The sequence below is a fragment of the Micrasema longulum genome, unplaced genomic scaffold, assembly GCF_059751315.1.
Source record: "Micrasema longulum isolate JH-2025_06_02 unplaced genomic scaffold, ASM5975131v1 h1tg000922l, whole genome shotgun sequence".
NCBI lineage: Eukaryota > Metazoa > Arthropoda > Insecta > Trichoptera > Brachycentridae > Micrasema > Micrasema longulum.
Genome location: NW_028278113.1, coordinates 38,324 through 58,282, shown reverse-complemented (window position 1 = coordinate 58,282; position 19,959 = coordinate 38,324). Strand labels below are relative to the sequence as shown.

Sequence of the window (19,959 nt, the reverse complement as noted above, 5' to 3'; positions counted from 1 at the left end):
ATTAAAACTAAAACTAAAACAACAGTATTTTCTTTTACTGCGTTTTTCTCAGAAGCATGTCTAACTGAAATAATGCACTCTTCATACGGAGGGCAGAAGCGACGTTCAACCCTTTTGTTAAACATTTATTCAACGAACGACCTAGCCATTCAGTCGAATTTAATGAATAGCCTAGCTGCTCAGTGACGCAGCTGATTTAACTATTTGGCGAGGACACATACATAATAAGGAATTTCGTAAATTAAGAGTAAATAAACCATTTAAATTGATTAAAACACGAATATATGTATTACCAGTAGGACATTTCTAAAGATAAAAGAGAGTTCTTTTGACCGTCAAATTTCCTGTGGTAAATATATAATTTGATTAAATTAATTTAGTAATTATAGATACCTACTGACGGTAAAGTACTTGAATTTGAAGATTACCTGATATCATTTTATCAATATGCATATAAGTACAAAGCGCAGGATTCAACATAGAAGGAAAAACATGTATAGGCAAGTAAAAAAAAAGTATTCTTTTAAACCTTTTTTCAAACACCGGGGTATAAAAATGTTAAATGTGATGAGTGATGTTCAACGTTCATGTTTATTTTAGAAACCAAATTATAATGTATGTACATAATGCTTATAGTGTGTATATTTACAAAAATGCAAAATCAAATGCATGTATTTAAATACCTATATAAAAATAGTGTTACATAGTAGTATGTAATTATATTACATGACAATTAAAATATAAATTGTAAATTAGATGACTCCTTCGAGGTCTGGTCTCGGTGGGGCAACAATACTAAGTGGAAACTGTTGGGGAGGTTCTGGCCGCTTGGATTTAGAACTTTGTGTGTTTCTTACATATCGAACTTCTATGGCACTCTGTCCGCAGCGGCCACACCTTCCCGCTACAGGATCACACTCCAAATGAAACGCGTGCCCGCAACTATAAGCCCGAGAAAACGTTTGGAGATGCAGCGGATTGTGGCATGTACCACACGTGGACGAAGGCACGGGGAAGAATTCGTTTTCCTCTCAGAGCCGTGGCTAGAGCGGTGTGCAGTTCACTCCCGGTCAGTCTCGCAGCCGCCCCCGCAGCCTCTGCCCCCCCACGCGCAGCTTCCAACAACCCGGTTAGGGCTCCTCTCAGGGCTCCAGTGTGCCCCCCGCCGCCGCACAACTTCGCCACGAGCCACGGGAGTGGTAAATAATTAGCCGCTCCTTCTAGCAAGAGCGCCGGTAATGGCGCACTGGGCGGTTCATCCAATTTAGCTACTCCCTCCACCAACTGCCGCCATAGAATCTCAGATTCATCGTGACTCGACAACTTAGTGGCTCGGCTACATAAAGAGCAGGCTTCCGCCGCAAGATGTTCTCTTTCCTCCCTATCGTCGGCAGTTAGCATTAATGCGATGGCTGATTTGAGAGCTCCAGTTAGATCACCGCATGATTCCAAGCAAGACGGTTCTGCTTTTTTAATGGAATGCTTTCTAACAACTTGAAGAGCCGCTTCGGGCAATAATGCGGAAGGAGAATTACCTAAAAAATCTAGAACAGATTCAGGGCGAAGTCTGCATAGTAAATCCAAATACTTAACAGATGTATCAGCATCCAGTGCCCCAAGATTATATAAAACATCTGTAAATTCCAGTTCTGCTGAATTATCATTTAATAAAGAAAGAACAGTAGGAATGAGATCGGGTAATTGTCCCGCTAAAAACTTTGCAGTCTTTTCGGGCCATTGTTTACCTAGCTTTTCACCAAATTCCACTACTTGTTTAGTCATGTATCGTTCTTCGAACAATGCGTATTTTTCTAAATATGCAAACATGTCGTTTTCGGAACCAGAGTCTTTTAGAAAAGTTTCTAATATTTTGTCAAACTTGCCAGCCTTCTCCATCAAGTAACGCTCTACTTTTAACCGGCCAGTTTTCTGCGCCATTTCCATCATTTCAGCATCTGGTAGGTGATTGGTTACATTATTCATACTAGTCAGTAGGCTGAGCCAAGCTTTCTCAATAAGCTTATTGGCCGCTGGTGATGTAGAGAGTTTGGAAAATTCACTTTTTAGATTATTTATCAAGTGCACATCTGGAGGAAGCGTACCAGATGACAGGTGGTGTGCAGAAAATAAAACTACATCTGCAATTTCCTCCTCCTAAAATTAATTATAAAACATTAATTTATTAAGTCCTCATAAGTATTTTTCAAAGTTTATTGTAATGACAATTATTGGATTTTGTCGATTTGATTTTTTTCAACATTCAAATTACACAAAAAAGCTTTGTAAAAAATAAAAACAGAGAACTTGACGAAATATAACTTTCAATAATCTGTTGGTCATTCACACCCAAATTTTTGCAACAATTTTAAGAAAACTTTTAATTTTATTAAAACTAAAATCTTCACACATCTAACACCCCATTCTTTTTAATTTCAGTATTTTCAATTTGAAATTAACAAACTTCCTGTTTATCTAATGAAACAAAAAAGTGTTCATTTTTCTTGCCAGTCAATACAGCTACTCTAACGGAAATGGAAAATAATTATCTATCCTCTGACTCGTCTACTTAAGGACTACAAGTTTATCAGTCACAACAAAATCTATTTTTTAAAAAGCAAATGACAAATACCTAAGCAATTTGGTTCAAACATTGTATGTATTATTAAATTACCTTGAAAAGATTTGGCTCGGAGGCAGTTTGAATAACGTGGTGCAATGACTGGGTCATCTTAAGTCTATTAAGTTTTCCCATGGGCCCCATGAAGGGAGGTTCAGAGTAAGCCATCCCCAGCATGCGAAGTGTTGACCCAGTGTCGTGCAAAAGAAGAGCCCGCAGGTGAGGGAGAGGAGAGACATTGTCTTCTCCCTCAGACAGGAGACAGCTAAGAATCTAGAAGAAAAAGTAAATCAATACAATTTCAAAAATTGGGAGTCCTGTTCTGAAAGAAGAAAATTTGTCAATATTGATAAACATTACAATAGAGCATTTTCATCCGCATCATTGGGCATAAAGCGCTGCACTGATACTCAAACTCAAATCTTGATAATTTTAGTCAAATGAAAGGGAAGGTCCAAGAACAATGAAATATTTTAGTATAGAACCACCTTTCGAACCAATATGTAAATAAAGTAAACCCCTTTTTTATGTATTTCAAGGGAGCAACAAATAAATGTGTAAAACTGAGGATAACGCTTAAGTGGGGAATTGAAAAATGCATGGAATTTAAAAAAATAATTACACAAAAATAAAATAATGTTCTAGACTGTAGTTTAAATATTCCGCCAGAAAATTGTAATTTTAAAAACTGGCATAATTTATTAAATATCTTTACATGTTTTCAATGATTTCATTTAAAAGATTTTCATAATTTGCATTTTTTCAAACAATATATTACTATTTTTAATAATTTATTTTGAAAAAAAAAAAGTTAAAATAATTTTAAAGGTAAATACTTCAATTTAATAAGAAAATAAAAAAAGTATTTCCTCCAAATATAGGGAAATTTTACTTATATCGTATAACTTTTTCACTAAAAATTGCTGGAATTTCAACTGTCATTGTTAGATCGCGGAAAACTATTTCATACTTTTAAGATAACTTTTTGAACAATCTTCTTTCAACATTAATATTTCTATTTGTATATTTTCCAACTTTCTGCATTTAATTTATTAATATAAAGACTTTATTATTCCTAAACGTGTCGCAACGGAACTAATATTATATTTGTTTTAAAAATGTATCAAAACATTTCGCTGTTAAAAGTGGGAAAATATAAATTTGAGGAAAATAAAAATGAGGTTTTACTGTATGTGATTTTTTAATTGTTACTATATTTGCACAAATATGAATTTTGTAAATGTTCTACGGGCGTAAATATGTAGACAAATAAATTGAAAAATAATGAATAAATAAGATAAGTAAAATAAAATTCTCTACCTCATGCCTAATAGTGGGTCTATCTTGCGCTGGCAATAATCCTCTCGGGTAGTCTCTCCCTCCGAGGCAATCGGCTACGTACACTAGCAGGGCGTCTCCCGGGCAGTCGAGGTGCTCCGCCCCTCGGCAGGGCGCCCCCAGGAGAGGGGCCAGCTCCCGCAGGGGTAGGGGAGACTCCTTCATGGCTCCCGCTGTCACCTTAATCCAGGCCTGCCACAAGCCAAGGCGACGACACTCACTTAATACCTAAAAAGTATCTTTATTACATTTAAATATTTTTTATTTTAGTAGGAAGGCATGAATTATTTTATTGTATAAATAATTTCAAATTAGTGTCATCTCATAATAAAAAAAAGTATTAAGATGTATAATACAAATCTGTCTTCTAATAAACACAATAACAAAATAGTTGTGGGCCAGTTGCTAGTATTGAGGACTCACGTACCAAAAGTCCGAGGTTCAAACCCCACTCTACACCCCGAACTTGATTATAATTTTCTAATAGTAGTACATTATTTTTCTTAAATTAAAAAGTTAAAATTAAATTTGTATCTTTATATAATCACTTTGTAAAGCGCCCTTGAGGTATTATATTACGAAAATGGCGCTATATAAGTTATCCATAATTATTATTAATTATTATTATTTACAATTAATTAAAAATGGTCCCAAAATTGAAATATTGGGGAAAATCATGAAAGGTTTTATCAATATACCGACAATATGCTTTAATCTTATTTATATATTTTTTTATATTTCAACATTAAAAACCATCTGGTCAATTTTTGACGCATTCGAGATTCTACCTGGTGCAAGTCTAGACAGTCTATGGGCATGTGCATGAGGGCCCTCTGCAGGGCGGGGGGGTCGGAGGCCACGAGGGAGGAGACCAGCTGCTGGGCGGCGGCCGGGGGCACACGGGGCAGGCGCCCAGCCGCTGTGCGGCGTGCCACGGCCGCCAGGAGAGCCCCCTCTAGCCCAGAGTTACATGCGGCTTCCCACAGCACGGACCACAGAGTATCACTGAATGAAAATAAAACTTTACAAAGATCTACCACTATACCAGTGGCAATGTTTATTTATTTGTTTAAACACTTTATATACATATAAAGTGGCAAATACTTTTTATTATTTACATAAATGATATTGTTAAATGCTTAAAATATTCTTCTGTCAAACTTTTGGCGGAAAACGATGTTGATGATTCTTATAATAAGATGTAAATAGATTTAAATAAAATATCTCATTGGTTAGATATAAATTAATTTAAATTAAATACTTCAAAAAGTAAATATTTGATGGCAAGGAATAAAAAAATTGAAGACAACAACAAACTAAAGATTCACAGGGAAAATATAGATGAAGTAAAAGAAATAAAATATGTAGGGGTTATCATAGGTAACGGTTTTCATTAAAAACTGACATCCATTTAGGTAGATAGTGTCATCAGAAAGCGTTTGGATTTTATAACAATGTTTTGTTTTTGAAAATATTTTTGCATACATATTGTTTATTAAGTCAAGGTGAAGTAAAAAAAAATAAGTACATTACATTACACAAACCTACATAGAAACGAATTTATAAGAGGATACATAAGTTATTATAGTTGATAAGCAAAAAATAAAAATTACCTAAAATTATACAGAAAAATAGAAAAAAAAGAAGAGAATAACTCAAGAAAAAAAATCAAGATTAGATAGAGGATTTGATATTTTGTCAAGTTTTCTATGTGTATTCTCATACGCACAACTAAAAAAATATATACATCATGTGGAGATTAGTTTGTCTCAATTGGTAAGCAGTTTGCTACCATGCCAGAGGCCCTGGGTTCAACTCCCTTCAAAAATATATTTTCAATGTCCCAATATTCATAGTCCCTGGACTGGATCTGAAACTTATCATCTTCCCCTCAAGTATTAAATTATTAATACGCTGCTAGGAAAATGATGAGTAGTAACTACAAAGAATAATGACACTTACTAAAGTTGCATTTGGATACAAAGATCAAGGGCAGCGAGAGAAGTAGCCGGATCTCCAAGGTGGACAGGATCTGAAGCCAGACGAGTTAGTAAACCTTCAGCCCTCTGCCGAGACAGGGCCTGTCTGTTAGAGCGCCCATCAAGTGACTGAAAATATTAAATAGCTTTATTACCACCAAAATAAATTATTGAAGATGGCTATGTCGAAAGTAGAAATAATGAGCATGCCTGCATGAGAAAGTGTAGAGAAAGAGAGATCTTAAGATCTTAGAGTAAAGATAGAGTGGTGTGGTGTTCTTTCCTGTTTGCCTCATAGTTTAATTCAATTCCACGTATTCATGTATGTTGTTTAATCATAAACTAAGTAGATTAGCAAATTTCTAAAGCTAAGTAGAAGAAGTCCAAAGAAGGTAGAAATTTACATAACTACATAGTTAAAAGGGGTTTTCCATTAAGTGCGCTCGAACATTAAATTGAAAAAAAAATGTCGTGTATGAGATATTGCAATATTTAAAAAAGTACTTGATTATATTATGAATGGAATATGATATCGGCCAAATGGCCGCTGCGGCTTTGCTGAATAGCGTGTATCCAAGAGGTCTAATTTTCGATGACTTGACCCCATAAATTGGGCTCTATATCATCAATGACAATATTTATGTCCTGTACAAAAACTAAAAATTGTCCTTTAAAAACTTACCTTGTACTCCGTAGCCAAGGTGTGAATGGCCTGCGGCCAGCGCGCCATGTCAGCGTGGTGGTGCGCCGCGGCGATGGCAGCGCGGGCGGCCACGCGGCGCAGCCCGGCACGGCCCAGCAGCAGCAGTGCTCCCCCCGCCCCAACGCATGCGCCCCCTAGCGCACCCCCACCCGCCGCAGCCAGCGCCTCTGAGACCTTACCCCCCGTCGCCACACCCTACAAATATAGAAGTGGATTTTATTTTCCCATTACATCTTGTTGTCCTGTTTAGAAATGTGTATTATATATTGTGTTGTGTACGTTATTGGTGCCATGTTAGGTTTATGTTAAAAAAAAAAATTAAAAACCTATGTATTACATCAACATAGCACTGTGTGCACAACAATAAACATAAATAAATAAATCCTTTTCTTGGCCATGTATCCTATAGCAGTGGTGATCAACTGGTCGATCAAAGCCATTAGATCTGTCGATCACGACAAGGAAAAGAAAATAAAATAACAAGGTTTTTGAAAGACAAAAACTTTTCAGATCTAATTACTACCATTTATTTAGTTACACTGCACACGTAACAAAATAAATAAAAAAATATGGTTTGTTGGGGCAGATGAAGAATACGGTACTGATTATATTTTATTTGAAACACAGGAAGACTAAGTTTTATCATTTTTATCTCCCCGGAAACCAAATCCAATCAACAATTATATCAATAAGATATGAAACAGTCATGCCATTAAAACTAAATTTTTAAAATTCTTTATTGTTATGTTTAAAATTTTACTTACTTTGAAATGTGCATTGGCGTAGATAAGCTGAGCATCCGAAAGGTCGAGAGTTTCCAGAGTAGAGGCGGAAGACACATCCCACAAGTGGAGAACTTCCCGAGAGTCGATCAGAGCGAGTCTCCTTGCCCCGAGCCAGTTAAGAGAAGACAGGTTGTGGGTCAGGGTCGCCTTCTTCAGGGGCAAAGCTTCAAGGCCACCAGGACCCCAGCGGATCTTACAGAAAATAAATTTATTTAAACTTACATAGTATTTTGAAAGATTATTACTATATATCAACTTCTCCCAACTAATTAAAATAACAATAAAATAAAAAAAGAATTGTCTGTAACTCGTTGAATATTCTTTCACAACATTCCATGGAACTCCTAATCCAACTGCTCTACATATAATGCAGCTGGAGGCGCGATACAGAACTCTGGATAAGGATTTACATAATATTCATATGGTGATAAGTCATTGATGAGTGGTTCAGGCCAAATATAATATAAATAATTCAGTTGGAATTTTTTATTTAATTTATAGTGTTTCTTTTTGTATGTTTTGTGTAATTGTTTGATATGTTTGTTTATGTGTTTGTTTTTATGTTTGATAGGCTTGACAATTTATTCCAGTCAGAAACCACCCTGGTGGAAAATAAGTTTTTTGAGATGGAATTGGGGGATGATAGAGTTTCCAGTTATGACCCATGAATTAGTGATGGGACTGCTTTTTTAGTTGCATTTTATTTTATTGGTTTATTGGAGGAAATCGTCACTCGGCAAAAATCCAGATTGTGCAAATATTATTGTACAAGAAGTCAAATTAATCGATATTGCAAGTTTGACTGTTCACCTGGTGGAAGTGCACATGTGTCCCCCGGGCGGAGCACAGCACGGGGTCGGGCCTCCTGGCCGGTTGCCACGCCAGCAAGGGCAGAGCCTGGGGAGGGCCGACCAGGGGAGCGCCGGCGCCACCGCCCCCCGCGCCGCCCACGCACACCACTACGCAGCGGGATAGAGTGGCCAGAGCCAGCACGCAGCCCCACCCAGGGGGGGGGCACGGGAGGGGAGACACGGCGCACACCTGAAGGGAGATACAAAGAAAAGAATAGTAATTACTAGCAAGCAGGTGACCATCGAGTGTCGCCGACTGTTACATGATAGAAAATTCATGGCCTGGTTGATAAGAATCTGACACTTAGCTTTCAGCCCTTTAGGGCTCTGAATGTATTTTTTGTTGTTCGGAGGAATCAAAATGTCAGCAATAAAGAAGAATCTGCGACTCAATATAATGCTACCACAACCTCGCGAAATATTCTGATAGATTTTTTTGCACACGGATTAATGAGTGGATTAGGCCGAATAGATAATAAAAGTATTTTTATTTGTAAGTTTAAATAGGATAAATCGATAAAGCTACAAGAGTATCTGTCAAGTGATTTTTATTTCTTAAAAGTATTTTTGATTTCCCATTAAGATTACACAATTTTGTTTCAATGAAATATTGTTAAATTTTGTTTATTTGTTAAAAAAATAATTGCATATTTTTCCTTTTTGCTATCAATAAAAAAATAGGTAAAAAAAAAACAAAAATTGTAAAAGAACAAATAAATAAACATCAAATCCTTATCCATATTAAAAGGTTAGGTTCACAATGTAACAGAAAGAAATCTGTCATTCAAAATAATGCTACCAGCACCACTGATAAAACCAAAAAGGGGGCGACATTTGTAATTTTCAACCGAAAGACTATTAAGTATATATTATTATTATCATTTGTTATAGGCAGGCATCCTTTGCTGGTGCGCCTATATCTGTATCTCATGTACTGCTTTTTGCCTGCGTTCTTCTTCCTTTAAAAAAGCATCTAAACGGTTTTTTAACTGTTTTAATGAAATGGAAATTTATTTCAGTTTGAAACCACCCTGCTGGAAAACAAGTTTATCTTGGTATTTGGTGACTCCATAAATGAGGAAGTTCAGCGGTTTTGTTTAAAAAAAAAAGTATTTGTTAATAAATGTATCAAACTGAACCAAAAATTTGTTTTGTGTTATGAATTAACCGATGTATCTCGTGCAGGGGGCAGTCATAGTAATCATCTAGTATTTTATATGTTTCTATCAAATCCCCTTTCTTCCGTTATCCTTCCGCTGATGTAAGTTCTAGTGCTTTTAATCTACCGTGATAGGGCATCGTTTTGAGTAATTTAAGGGATTTTCATGGCACATCTTTGCGTTAAGTAAGGTTGACAAGAAATATTTATTTTATCGGTGATTTTACACTGTAATATTTCATTGTCCCTGGACCTGAAGTGTAAGTAACACTCGTGACCTTACCTTGTATCAAATTATTAAGATACGCTGTGATTAGAGTACGGATGCAGTGCCCTACGTTAGACTGACACATAAAGTCTGTACATGGTTATAGTGAACTTTTTGGCTATGATTCGGGCACTCACTGAGGGGGGGGGGGTGTGATATGTACATTGAACTGATTCTGAAATAAAAATAATTAATAATAAAATTATTAAATCAACAGAATATACCTCTCCTCTTGCTCCAGAAAATAAGCAAGATACTTTAGTTCCACGGACACCGAGGGTTCTAGTAAACCTCAGAAGCCACACAGAGCCCCCTGTGTCGGCCACCACGGCTGAGGCTGCGCCCCCCTGAGTGGGCGGGCCCCAATATACGGACAAGACCCCCCAGGGCCCACCTCCACAAGCTTCCACGAGCCGGAGGACTGTTCCGGAAGAGGACTCGTACATAACAACTACACCCCTGGCAAAACCTGAGAAGAAAAGTAACGGATTGTCACTGCCATTTCAACTAATTGTTAGAGTGGCAGACAAATTTGACAAATTTTGGAATGCTTTTGGGAAAAAAAAATACTGTCAATAGGGATAAGTTTTTTTTAAGGATATATTCATAACGTGGAATGGTCTCTATATTCATTTTGGGCTGTGCGTTAAATCGGTGATAAAACATATTATAGATCTTTACTTGCAAATGTTCATGTTAGACTACAAGATATTTTGTTTGTGGCACCTAAAGGGTTGAGTCTAAAATCTCAACATTGAATTAGTGACAAAATAAAATATGAACCAAATGAATACGACATAAAATAGTGTTATATAATAAACAAAAAGTGAGAAATCTTAATCATTGTGAAGACCATGTCCGAATTTCATTCATTTTTTCGCCCATTTTCTACACAATCTATTTAAAAAGGGTGTACACTTTGTAACACAAGTTCTGATAATAATCGAATATTTTTAAGAGTTTTGTTATTCCTTTTTTCAAATGTCATTTATTTATTTATGCATACATCTATATATCCACATACTAATTTTATAAATGCGAAAGTGTGTTTGTTTGTTTGTTTGTGTTTCCTTCACGTCTCAACGGAGCGACTGATTGAGATATTTTTTTGCATAGGGATAGCCGGAGAGGTGAGAAGTAAAATAGAATACTGATTTCTCATTCCGAATTTTAAAAAAGTATAATAAAAAAATATGTCTCAATGAGCAACGTTATTTGAAAATGAGTAGTCGGTAAGGTGGGATATCAAAAAAAACTAATTTAAAATTAATTATTTAAATTTCTATAATTGACTAGCTTTACATATGACTAGTTTGATATGCTTTTCGTTTTGGTTTTGTAGTAGGATTTTGGATTCGTAAACAAAATAACGATGCTATGTCTCCATGAACTAACGAATGGTCATATTTTTTTCATAGTGATAGTTAGAGGCACGGCAATCGATACAAACTACTTTCTATCTCGAAAATAATATTATTCTATCGGGAAAAATCTTATAGATAAACGACAAAACGAATTAATTACCTGACTAATTTTTCCCTAATACCATGCGAGTGGAACCGTGGGTAAAAGCTAGTACATGTATATATCTGTACCTCAGAGGCAGACGGATGCAAATCCAAACGTCAAATGTTCAATGATGGCCTAAAGAATCTATTTTCTCTAAGTGATTTATAATAATTCAGAACATTAATTTGTATTTTCAGTATCGTAATACATTGGTTCTTTCATTATAAGACTTACATTTCTTCAAAATCAATGGACATAATCATAAACTAGATACGAAAATCGAAATGTCATTTCATCAAATTCTGGATTTGCATCTGTCTGGCTGAGGTACAAATATTAATGAGACAAAATGACATATGGTTATTGTATCATACGTAATTATTTTGTATTCTAACTGTATTGTTGTCCTTGTTAATTATTATGGCGTAACACGGGCTCAGCCTAAAAAGCTATAGTGAGTTTGTGAATAAGTAAACAAATATAAATTAGTTTGAAATTAATAAATCCAATATACGACAAACGACATCATTTATACGATAAAATAAGATAAGATCATTTCATTAAGTATGTAAAAAATAACACTGACAGTGTCAGCTCGTTAGGTGTTATACAGAAAAAAATATGAACTGAGGAAATATGTATATATCTTTCTCACATGGATTTGCATGTGTATTAATTGGCTATCTCCTTTTTTCAAAATGTTGTGGGCAATGCAATATTTTCTGCATCTAAGATGTAGTTAATAGTTAGTATGGGAATAATGTGCCTATTTATCATATGTCAGTGAAATCCAGTTGCAGTCGAGTGAGGATCAAACCTTGGAACTTTGAGCCAGAGATTTTTTTTTACAATTGATTATCGCCCATTACTCATTTAAACCCTGGAAAAAACAAAACAAAATGGGTAAAAATAACTGACATTACAATTTTAAGTCATTTACCAGCCAGCAATCTGGTGCCATCTTCATTATAGTCCAGTGATGTGACAGCAGCATGGTCTCTGTGTTGCTGGCAACACCATCGCAGTGCTTGCGCAGCAAAGGCCATCACAAATCCGTGAGATGAGCCAATGGCAACACGTTCTCCCCAAAAAGCAACTGCACTACCAGTTCCCGCACCAATACGTTCCTTTAATATTCAAATAAAAAACAACTGAATTCATAAAAGGGTTCTAATACAAAGATATTACATAAAAAAACATTATTTTTTTTTTAAATTTACATGCCACAAGGGGAATTCTAAATATCATTTTATTTATTTACGCTATGTTTGTCAGTTCATAAAATCTTAAGAACGGTGGTTCAATACCACACATTAACTACTGTAGCAGCATATTATTTTTATCAAACCAAGAAAATTTAAACAAACTAACTATATTACAAAACAAAGCTTTAAGAATCATTTTGAAAAAAACAGATAGACAAGTGTAAATTTGAAGTTAAATAAATTAAAAGTACTAACATAAGCAAAGGATATTTTACAATACAATGATGTTTGTTTATAATATTATTATTTTTTTAAAAAAACACAGAATTTTGGGAAAAAAAAATATCAGTCAGCATGAACATAATCACAATACAAGAGAAAAGGAAAAAATCAGACTCCCATTTATGAAAAGGGCAGTCACAAAATTCAATTTTATAAAAGGCTGCTGAAAAATATTATGAAATGGGAAAAAACATTTATGAAGAAAAAAAAAATTCAAGCAGAAGGTTAAGAAATATGTAAATTAAATATATCCATATTGTTATTATTAGAGCACACATGAGAATATGTTTATGAGTGCCCTATTTCAAGATTTAAAAAATAACAATTTAAATTTAAACATTTTTAAAAAATAATAAAAAAATATATAAATAAAAATATTTATTCTAAATAAAGTCAAATTTCTCAACAAAAATTACTTAAATTATATAGACAAAAATTGTAATAAAAATGATTATATAAATAATAATAATTTTAATCATTAAAAATTCCATAATAAATAAACAAGAGGATACAATAACTTTGCTTTCTGATCCAATAATAGAATCAGTTAATAAACATATTGTGTATACAATCATTTATAAATTATTTGTTTGTTAGACAACACTATTATTGGACCAGAGAGCAAGGTTATTATGTCCTCTTGCATGGCGGAAACATAATCTTTCACTGCTTTGAAAACAGTTTTCTACCAAATGACTTAGGATCCATTACTTTTATTTTAGTAAAGCACTTCTTGTATAGAGCAAACGTACTTGTAAATCTGTTTCTTACGAAGACTAGAAATAAACTTGACTAATTAATACTGGACATATTTGAATGCTTCAACAGTGTTCGTTTGAGGCATTTAAGACGTTTAAGATTCCGTATTACCAAAAAGAGAAAATGGGTTAAAAATTGGTAGAGATTTCCAACTAACAGCAAGAAATATGAACGATATATCCGCTGATCAAAGTCACTTCACGATTCAAAAGCCGCCCCTTTGACTGTATATTGGAATATGGAACGATGCCATACATACAAGAAATATGGTTATCATAAAAAATTAGCTAGATACATTTTTTTTCTTAAATTTTCTCTATCGTTATTTTATGAAATCAAACTACAATACAAGTAACGTACCGAAGCTGTAGTGATTTGTTGTGATATTCCCTGAAGGAAAACATATTTAAGGAGTGAGCCCCCAGTTGATGAACTCTCTAGGGCTTTCTTTCTCGATGTTGGAGATGGTGAAGGGGTAGGAACCGATGGCTGAGCACCTTCCATCATCCCTGGCTCCCATTCTTCGGTCAGACCATCATCCAAAGCGAGTACACTCTCCAAAGACGGTAATTCATTCACCGGTGGGATTGCATATTCTTCGTCATTCAACTAAAACACATCAAAATAAATCTTAATAAAAGCAATAAAATATTTCATATTATATTACATAATGTACAATTTTAATTAAACGAGACAAACCTCCTCAATATCTAAAGGCGGAAAACTGTCAATAGATCCAACATCTGAATCTACTAATGATTGTTTTGAAGGCGCCTTTAAGAGATCCATTTCGCAGGAACAGAAGGCTTTTTTCCACAGTTTACGTTAAAACATTATTCTTTTATTAATTTACTTTCTTTACACTTAGTACTAAATAGTTTTCACAGATTTCATTTCACACCCCCCAAAACCCAAAACCATTTTGACGTTTAAAGATAAATTGACGTTAATCACAATGTTGCCTTTAAAATAAATAAAAAATACCACTAAGTAGCTTTTAAAGTATTTTTTACAAACACCAACATTACGTTTATTTGCTAGGGATGCGCATGACGAATAACATCGATTTTGTCGATAATATTATGTTATAATAAATTGTTACGTTTTATGATGTGATAGGGTTTCATTTTTTTTTTTAATATTTGCTTTCTTGCAATTTTTTTTTTTATTATTCAGTTTTGAACTTTTCTAGAAGTGAGAATCAAGTTACGTTCGAACAGAGCAAGTATCGACTTTGGTTCATAGTTACTCTGCATCACTACTTTTGACACTGACAGATTCCCCATACATTGCATCACTGGGGTGACAGTCCCTATTGCGAAGTGTTTTACCCCCCTTGTGTTGGTAGTCATGGAGTTTTACCCCCCTTGTGTTGGTAGTAATGGAATTGGTAGTATCGCATCGCTATTTCGAGTAAGCGCTACGCACTTGCTACGTACGAGCGCTGATGTCGCATCATGACGTCACACAGTTAGAAAAAGCAAATGGCGCATGTGTGAAAAACGGTTTAAATTTAAAACCTGTGTTAATCTTAAATCTACGGCGTGCGTGTCCTGTTTTCGTTATTTTTTCGGTTTGTGTCAGTCTTCTCACCTTTTCTCTTCTATTAAAAGCAAAAAGCGCGTGTGAAAAATGGTTTAAATTTAAAACGTGTGTTAACCTTAAATCTACGTCGTGCGTGTGTCTTCTCACCTTTTCTCTTCTATTTTTCTCGCCTGTGATAATTATAACAATGTCAAAAAAGTGTTGTATGCTTTCTTGCCATGTATCCGGGGACATCGTCAAACTATATCGCTTTGCCAAAATTAGACACATCACATAGTAGAATTCGCTATGCATTTCGCGTATGTCAAAGACAGTTTCAGGCAAAGTTCATTGAGGGAAACTGTAGGCTACTTCCTGAAGCAGCACCGGCTTTATTTACTGAAGAACATATAGCCAAGGAAGCAAAAAAAAAAATTTTATATATCACAAAACTGCGCTAATTTTGTCCCTTGCTTTGTTGAAAAACTCTCCCAAGGGTTACATACTCGTGCAGAAAATTTTTGCATCGCCTTAAAGACGAACCTTATATAGACTTCTTGGGGGATTGAGTTTCCGAACAGGAATAAATGCAAACACAAGAGCATTTAAAAAAAATATTAATTAATATTTAATAATTTCGCTGTCACCATAACTATCTTTTGGTGTGAAAAATGAAGGACTCCAAAGGCTTCTCGATTTTGGAATTGAGAAAAAGCCAGGTTTGTTTTTAAAAAAAAATTTAGTATTGCAAACAAATTATTTAGTTCCATTTGTAATGTCATAATTTTGAGAATATATATTTTTTTCTTATTTCAGATTTGCGGACCATGCCCTGGTTTTTATGATAAGGGAGATTTTTTATGATATTGCTTACTATTTCTGTGAAGGGACAACTCCTGCCATTCAGTTAAATGTATTCGGGAAGTGTACGCTGCTGTTTCAGACACTGGTTTTATTATTAAGGCCAGTATATGTGACCAAGGTGCAACGAATGTTGGAGCACTTAAATATTTAAGAGAAGAAACACGAAGAATGTATTTGATTAATGGGAAAGATTATGGTAATAATTATTTTTAATATTTTATTAATAAAAAACTTTGCATTTATACGTCAATCATGAAATTAATATTAGTTAGAAAACAAGGTTCTGGTATTCAAAATTACCCATCATCAAATGTTAACATAAACTTGCAAAGGTTTGTATTTACACCTAATGATGGGTGATGAATTCTGAATACCCAAGACTTGTGTACTAACTAATATTAAACTCGTATGTGGTGTATAAATACAAAGTGTTTTTTATTTAAAATTAATTCTACAAATTAATTTCTAAAACGGTAGATAGAATTATTTTTATTTCCTTAGTTTATAAATGCAAAATTACATTCAGATTTTCTTTACAAATATTTTAAATAATACTACTTCAGTTTTATATTATGTTTAATGTTTTATTGAAATTTGTTTGCAGATGAAACATTTTTTGAAATATGTAGTCATAAGGTTTTTATAATTTATGACCTCCCCCATTTGATAAAGGGGTTAAAAAATAATTTTCTAAATAAAAATACATCAACTGAGGCTAAAATTTCAAGTTGTAATGATTTAATTTTTGTGTATGAACGGGACGCAAGGATTGGAGATGTGAGGTTATTGAAATCAATACACGATGCACACATTATACCTGATAAAATCCGAAAAATGAAAGTAAGCAACTGAGTGTTGAATGAAAGGACGGTTGCTGCTCTTCGTTTTGCTGCAGAATTTGGTATGTATCTAAATGTGCCGGATGAGATCAAAATATGAATTAAAAATATTTAGTCTTTAATAAATACTTGTTTTTTTCTATTTCAGAGTCATCACCCAAAAAATTAAGTTTGTTAGCCACCAGTGATGTCGTCTTATTCTTCGACAAACTCTCCGACAGTACAAATGGTGCTACCAACTTTTCCAAGGGTAAAATGAGATACATTGCTACACCGCAGTCTACACACCATGCATTTTGGATTGATGCTATTAACAAATTGAAGAAAATGAAATTTGAATTCAGGAAGAGAGACGATTGTACCATCTCTAAAAAACTATATTTTGACCATCAAAGGTGTTCAAGGGCTCTGGGCAGACTTGCATCAGGCTGGTAATAAAAAACTAGTTCTGCGACGTCTCAACCAAGATCCATTGGAAAACTTTTTTGGTACAATAAGAATGTACAATGGAAAGAATGTGAATCCAACATGCAGAGACTTTGTCAACACTTTTAAGTCTGCACTTATTAGTAATTTTTTGTCGTCACACTCTCCGACACTTAACTGTGAAGACGATAGAGGGCGCATGATACTAAACCTGAAAGAGTTTTTAAGTTTCTCTCGTGATGGTCCCACATTACTTTCAGAACCTGAGCTCAATAATGAATCTAGGATGTCATTATCTAGTTTGTTAATAGCAGAATGCAATAGCATTACTGTGCATGATGTATCTATTTTACGCTCTCAACAGGAGAGAAGTAAAGTTGGAGCCCATGGATATTCTGCTGGTTGGATTTGTCGTAGATTGTTAAGTGACAATATTTGTGAGGCCTGCAAACAATCCCTTACTCAGTCAGAAGCTTCAATTCATCACAAATATGTATTGTTGAGAGAGAGAACTGGTTATTATTTAAAATTAGCATATAATAGCCTTCTGAATTTATTTACAAGGTGGATTGAAATTATTAATGGGTATTTAAATAATCCAAATAATCTTATTCAATCAAATATCCATAAAAACTTGCAGTATATAATAGAGGAAAATTTAAATTTTGAGTGGTTATAAATGTAATAAAAGTAAAATTTGTAAAGCTGATTTTTAAATTACAACTATTCAATTAGACACAGGAAATAAATAAAATATTGTCAGGAAAATATGATTCTATTTAGAATGTAAGTAATTTTAGAAGTAATTTTACTTGATTATAATCTAAATGTTTTACAAAAATTGGCTGTTGTAAAAAGCAAAAAATATTAATCATTAATTTGTATTTTAAAATCATTAATTTGTATTTAAGTAACTGTTATTTATTTACTCTTGCATATAAATACAGATGGTTTTTATCACATATTTTTAAATAAACAATTCTTATTGACCTATTTATTTATTTATTGTTGCAAAATGAATATGTTATGTATTTGTATAGCTAAAATACAGTATTTCTTTTAAATATGGACCTTTATTGTTCACATCATTATTGCAAATTAAATATGTTATGTCTTTTTTTAGCTAACATACAGTATTTCTTTTAAATATGGACTTCACTTTATTTGTTCAGTACACAAAATATGACATTTTTGCTTTTAATGTGCAATAAGTAGATATTATTTTAATAAGTAGCATTAAGCTGTTGCAATTATATTCTGAGATAAGAGCTATTCTAGCATTTTTAAATTTTTCTGTAATCATAACTTCCAGAAAGAAATTTTGATGTGAAAAGGGGCTAATTATTTTGAAATTTTTTGTATTATATAAAGTTGATGTATTCTGAACTGGGAGTATGTGCACATTCCGTTATACTAGGATCCCTAGTGATTTTCTGATCCCACTTGGAGCAAGATCCCACGGTATTGGTTGATATGGATTTTTATCCACATCTGTCAACAGTCATATATCTTTTAACAAGATATCATTATGGTATCAATAAAATAAATAGTCCAGAGATTGATTCTCAAAGTGTATTCCTTGTTCATTGATAGGAATAAGTCTAGTGTTCTCCTTAAAAATATTGTTTTTATTGGTTACAATATTTTTGCGATTATGTCTCGATAATACAATACACTAAATACAAAAATATAACAACCGTTTACAAGTGAACAATACAACACTGTTCTTTCCCAGGATCCAAGTGGAATTATTGTATTGTCCCAGAATATTGTCTTTTGTGGTTGATGCTGTTTATTAGACAATATTTTCATATCTTTTATATTGTACTCCTGTAAATGGAACTTTAAGCTATGCATTTAAACATGCAGGATCCCGCTAATACGAGGATTTCACTGGATTGAATTTTTTTCATTCTGCAAAAACCTAGATTGAAAATCAGCTGCAGGGTTGGAAGCCCTAATCTGAACCACGACACATTATTTTTCTTTTATGCGTTTTAAAGTTGTATCAAATTTAATTTAAATGTAATGTTTTATTCTGAATAAAGACTAAAATATATACATTAAAACTATAAACATGTTATATAAGTATATATATATATAGAATTCAAATAAGTTTAGCTCTTCAGAAAGTATTGTATTCCAATGTTATCTTTTTTTGTTGCATAAATCTGTATTATATCAACTTAAATATATCCATATATGTATTGAAGCGTTCAATTGGCATGTTTTTCTTTCCAGAACTTAAAATAAAAATTGTCATGTTTAATTATGTGTTCCATGTTGGCGTTTTTTTATCCAACTTAACACTGAATCAAAGTTAACAACGTAAACTAAATTATTAAAAAAATCATGTTCCATATAAAGTGTCTTTTTTTTCATCTCCTCTGTCTTCAAAGCCTCTTTACCATTAATGATCAGTGTTAGGGCAAGTTTGCTTTATAAAAGTTTGTTGTTAAATGTGGTGAATTCACTTTTAAATCACAAAAAAGGAAACTAAGATTTTTTATTAAATTTTATGGGTTGGCAATCAATTCCCAAAACTAATTATTTTCGAAATGCAGAATCATTAATGATAGAGAAGCTTTAATTCCTTCATAATATAAACTTGTAGTTTGATCAGTAGTAATAATTAAAAATCCGTGGTAAAAGTAACAATTTGGAAAAAAAGTGAATACTTCTGATTTTTAACTATTACTCATGATCAAGCTATGAGCTGTAAAAACTTTTAGGGAAAGTTTTGAATTTCCCGCGGATTTTTTTTTCGATGGATATAAGCGCCAACGTGAAATAGCGCAAATACAAAATTTGACCAATAGGAATGTGTTATTATACCTAAACGTCAATTAGT

The 19,959-nt window shown here is 33.6% G+C and overlaps 1 protein-coding gene and 1 long non-coding RNA gene across 3 annotated transcripts; one reads left to right on the top strand and one right to left on the bottom strand.

Moving 5' to 3' along the window:
- Positions 1 to 572: 572 nt before the first annotated feature.
- Positions 573 to 14,395, bottom strand: LOC148278158 (vacuolar protein sorting-associated protein 8 homolog). Its single transcript, XM_088231818.1, is given in 13 exon segments — positions 573 to 1,013; positions 1,015 to 2,154; positions 2,672 to 2,890; positions 3,938 to 4,183; positions 4,744 to 4,960; positions 5,918 to 6,063; positions 6,617 to 6,832; positions 7,402 to 7,614; positions 8,233 to 8,463; positions 9,925 to 10,169; positions 12,150 to 12,336; positions 13,816 to 14,064; positions 14,155 to 14,395. Coding segments are annotated over 13 exon segments (3,660 nt in total). The 5' UTR covers positions 14,245 to 14,395; the 3' UTR covers positions 573 to 752.
- A 355-nt stretch (positions 14,396 to 14,750) lies between these two features.
- Positions 14,751 to 17,010, top strand: LOC148278157 (uncharacterized). Of its 2 annotated transcripts, none has more exons than XR_015823266.1 (4): positions 14,751 to 15,698; positions 15,796 to 16,039; positions 16,611 to 16,744; positions 16,831 to 17,010. It is a non-coding gene; the product is annotated as an uncharacterized LOC148278157 (long non-coding RNA). The 2 variants fall into 2 exon arrangements; XR_015823265.1 differs by having other exon boundaries at positions 16,448 to 16,744.
- Positions 17,011 to 19,959: the final 2,949 nt, after the last annotated feature.